Raw genomic sequence first — 3088 nt, forward strand, 5'->3', positions numbered from 1 at the left:
TGTAGACAGGTAGACTACTTTTTTCTTTGACTATATAAACAAAAAGATCAATACGATAAGAAACTAACACTATGATCACTTACCAATTCATCAAAATACGCCAACATAACACTTTTATTTTCAGTTGTAACCTTATTTAGATCCTCCTATTGTTTGATTGTCTTGTTTGATTTCAGATACCTGCCTTTTGATTTTTCCGGTATTAAGCTATTTGAAGCTTGTTCTGCTTCATTTAACACATCTTCCGGTAAAACACAATCATTCAAACACATTTTGCGAAATTGCTACTTTTATAAACAACCAAATGTAACTATGACACTTGAACATATCATGCAAACGCGATTTCCAACTCGAAAAAACTTTTTTTGTGCTTAACAGGCTTAAAAATGATCATAGGGGTTGCTTTTTGTGGGTGTCAAGCGGCGAAGGTGACGATATACTCAGAGGATGAAATAGGGGTGAAGCGGCGAAGGTGAGGGTATTTCCAACTCGAAAAAACTGTCTTTTTTTCTTAACAGGGTTGAAAATTGTAGTAGGGGTTGGTTTTTGTAAAATTAAAGTAGACAGTAATTTTGTTCTTGTTTTGAAGATCAAGTGTACAAAATTTCATCAAGATCGGAGTAAAACTGTAGATTTGCATACAAAATATACAAACAAACAGACATTCAGTTTTATATAGGTATAGGTATAGATAATAATTTTCACAGATAACATATTTTAACCATCTTTTTTTTTTCAGTCTTTAATAAAATCTAGGTATTTTATTATCCAACAACCAAAATCAAAGCAGTGGAAATAAAAAAAATCGTTTCTGCAATTAAAAATCTTTATTTTGGTAAAATCTTTCATACTCTTGTCATTAAGCAATAAATGAATCAGTGGATTTGAACAGAAGATACTAAATTAGAGCCAATAAGTGTTTTAAAATTAAATGTATTAACAATATTATGTACATATTTATCTTATCAATTATCACATCACTGTTTTAGTCTTCCTTTTGAGATTCCTCCTCGTTTAGCGAATGGTACCCCTTGTCCTCGTTGTTATCGTCATTCACCACCTCCACCACGTTGGGCCAATACATCTCAACCCCAACATCGTCGATTTCGTGAAGCCCTGGATGGTAGTCTTGCATCATGTACGACCACCCGTCCCGTTTGCAATCTTCCCCTTTTTGGCACCGAAGAGAGAAGACATGCTGACAGATAACCTGGCCGCTGATCCGAAGAACCTGCATGTCGCACGTGTCGGCATTTTCCCACTTGATCCTTTCCATGTCCCTGACAAACTCCTCGAACTTCCAGTTTTTCTCTTCGGTCTGGAGGATGTAGTTGACGGTCCAGGAACAGACCACCACCGAGCGCCCTTTCATTCCTACTACAGAGTAAAGTCTGTAGTCGGGAGGACAAGTCATCTTCAAAGCGGAGACCGCTTGTTTGGCGTCTCGCCACACAGGACAAGGGAAGAGCATCTGGAAGAGAAAAATTTGGTGGGTTAGAAAATTTGGAAAAAATACAGAGAGAAGATTCAAAATAATTAGAATCAAGAAGGTACTCACGTTGGACATTTGGACGTCGGAGCTGGTTCCAAAGTGACTTGCGGCAGAAGTCATGACTTGGGTGTCCTTGTGACTGTGGGGGTCATCTTTTATAATCTGAATCGGACGAGTGGAGATTGGCCACCCCTACTTGGGGGTGGGGGTGTCTAATTCGGTGTGCCGTTTACCAACCATACTTCATGATTGAAAAATTCTTCCATCGACGTAATTTTTATTTAATTAATCATGTTCCAAAAGGACATTTAATAAAGTTATGTAATTGTTTTCGGGAGTTTCGGGAAACATGATATTGTATTTAAAAATAAAGAAATAAATAAGAGATTTCTTACCTAAAAATTTATGATGTTTGTAATTTATTCTTTGATGTCTGTTTTTAAGGTAATAAATAAATACTTAATTAATTGATTAATTAATAATTTTAAAATAATTAATACCTAGGTACATACATAATTATGTACTTACTTGCATTTATTAAACAGGGAATTTGTTGCCAAATCTGCTTTGAATTTAAATTTCATTTGGGATGATTAGTTGTAAAAAATAAATTAGTTAACATTTATTTAGAATTAACGTCGTTTTTTTTCTCTCTTTCATTCTTCATAAATTCTCAAAGATAATTGCAAATAAATATGTACCTACTTATATATATTTTTTTTCTACGATCGCACAAAGTGAGTGTTTATTGCATTGTTTTTAGTGGAAAAAGTGCCTCTTAATTGCACTAGTGCAATAAAGTCTTTATTGCACGCATCTGTCAACAGTCTGTCTACGATCGTGCAAAAGTGAGTGTTTATTGCATTTTTCACACACGACACACCGGACTGAACGGTTATTTATCGTTGTTTTTTTCTCGTTTTTTTGTTCGATCGTAGAAAAAATGTTGTATGCAACACGTGCAAAAAGTGTTATTGCACTTGACGTGTTGTCTCACTCGCCTGCGGCTCTTGGGACAATTTTCACGTCGCGTGCAATAAACAATCACTTTTTGCACTTGTTGCATAAATAACTATTATTTCCACCTTCTAAGTAAATGACAGTTTACAGGTATTTGTGGTAACTAAGTAAATGAGTAGTTACGGGGACTCTAGGCTTCAGCTAGGTCGGAATATTTTTGTAATTTTTTGCCGGAAAAATATTTTTATTTTCTAAAATTTTTTTTTATGCTATTTGAATTTTTTACGAAAAATCGTTACAAACTGATTTAAATTTTGAAATAAATTAGTCATTAAAATGTATACCCTATGAGTAGGAGCGGAAATTTTCTGTTGTGATAGATACGGAACCTTGTCAAAAAATAATTAAAATTAAAATTCTCATGGCTCCAAAAAAATAGAGACTAGTTAATCACACAAAACGACTCGTTGGATAAAAATTGGGGGGCAAAAAATCTTGGAAAACTTTTGCGAATTTTGCAAAATGTTATAGAGAAAAGTTTCATAAATTGCCGAGTTGGTCCACTGGGTAAAATAACACACATTTTTCAGATACACCTGTATATTTTAATTTGCCTCAAAATTTCAAAAGTTAATT

General features: G+C 34.2%; 1 protein-coding gene across 1 annotated transcript; it reads right to left on the reverse strand.

Moving 5' to 3' along the window:
- Nucleotides 1-849: 849 nt before the first annotated feature.
- Nucleotides 850-1839, reverse strand: LOC138129910 (uncharacterized). The gene is made up of 2 exons (XM_069046235.1): nucleotides 1559-1839; nucleotides 850-1471 (listed from the first exon to the last, which is right to left on the reverse strand). The coding sequence occupies exons 1-2, from the start codon at nucleotides 1610-1612 to the stop codon at nucleotides 986-988; spliced, it is 540 nt and encodes a 179-aa protein (XP_068902336.1). The 5' UTR covers nucleotides 1613-1839; the 3' UTR covers nucleotides 850-985.
- Between the last annotated feature and the right edge of the window lie 1249 nt (nucleotides 1840-3088).

This window comes from Tenebrio molitor, chromosome 4 (genome assembly GCF_963966145.1).
Source record: "Tenebrio molitor chromosome 4, icTenMoli1.1, whole genome shotgun sequence".
In the NCBI taxonomy this organism is placed as follows: Eukaryota; Metazoa; Arthropoda; class Insecta; order Coleoptera; family Tenebrionidae; genus Tenebrio; species Tenebrio molitor.

What these genes read in the sequence shown, in the direction of transcription:
- LOC138129910 (XM_069046235.1), bottom strand. Translation starts at nt 1,612, where the DNA reads ATGACTTCTGCCGCAAGTCACTTTGGAACCAGCTCCGACGTCCAAATG. An exon ending in CCGACGTCCAAATGTCCAAC is followed by an intron (nt 1,472 to 1,558) that starts GTGAGTACCTTC and finishes TTTCTCTTCCAG; the next exon opens with ATGCTCTTCCCTTGTCCTGT.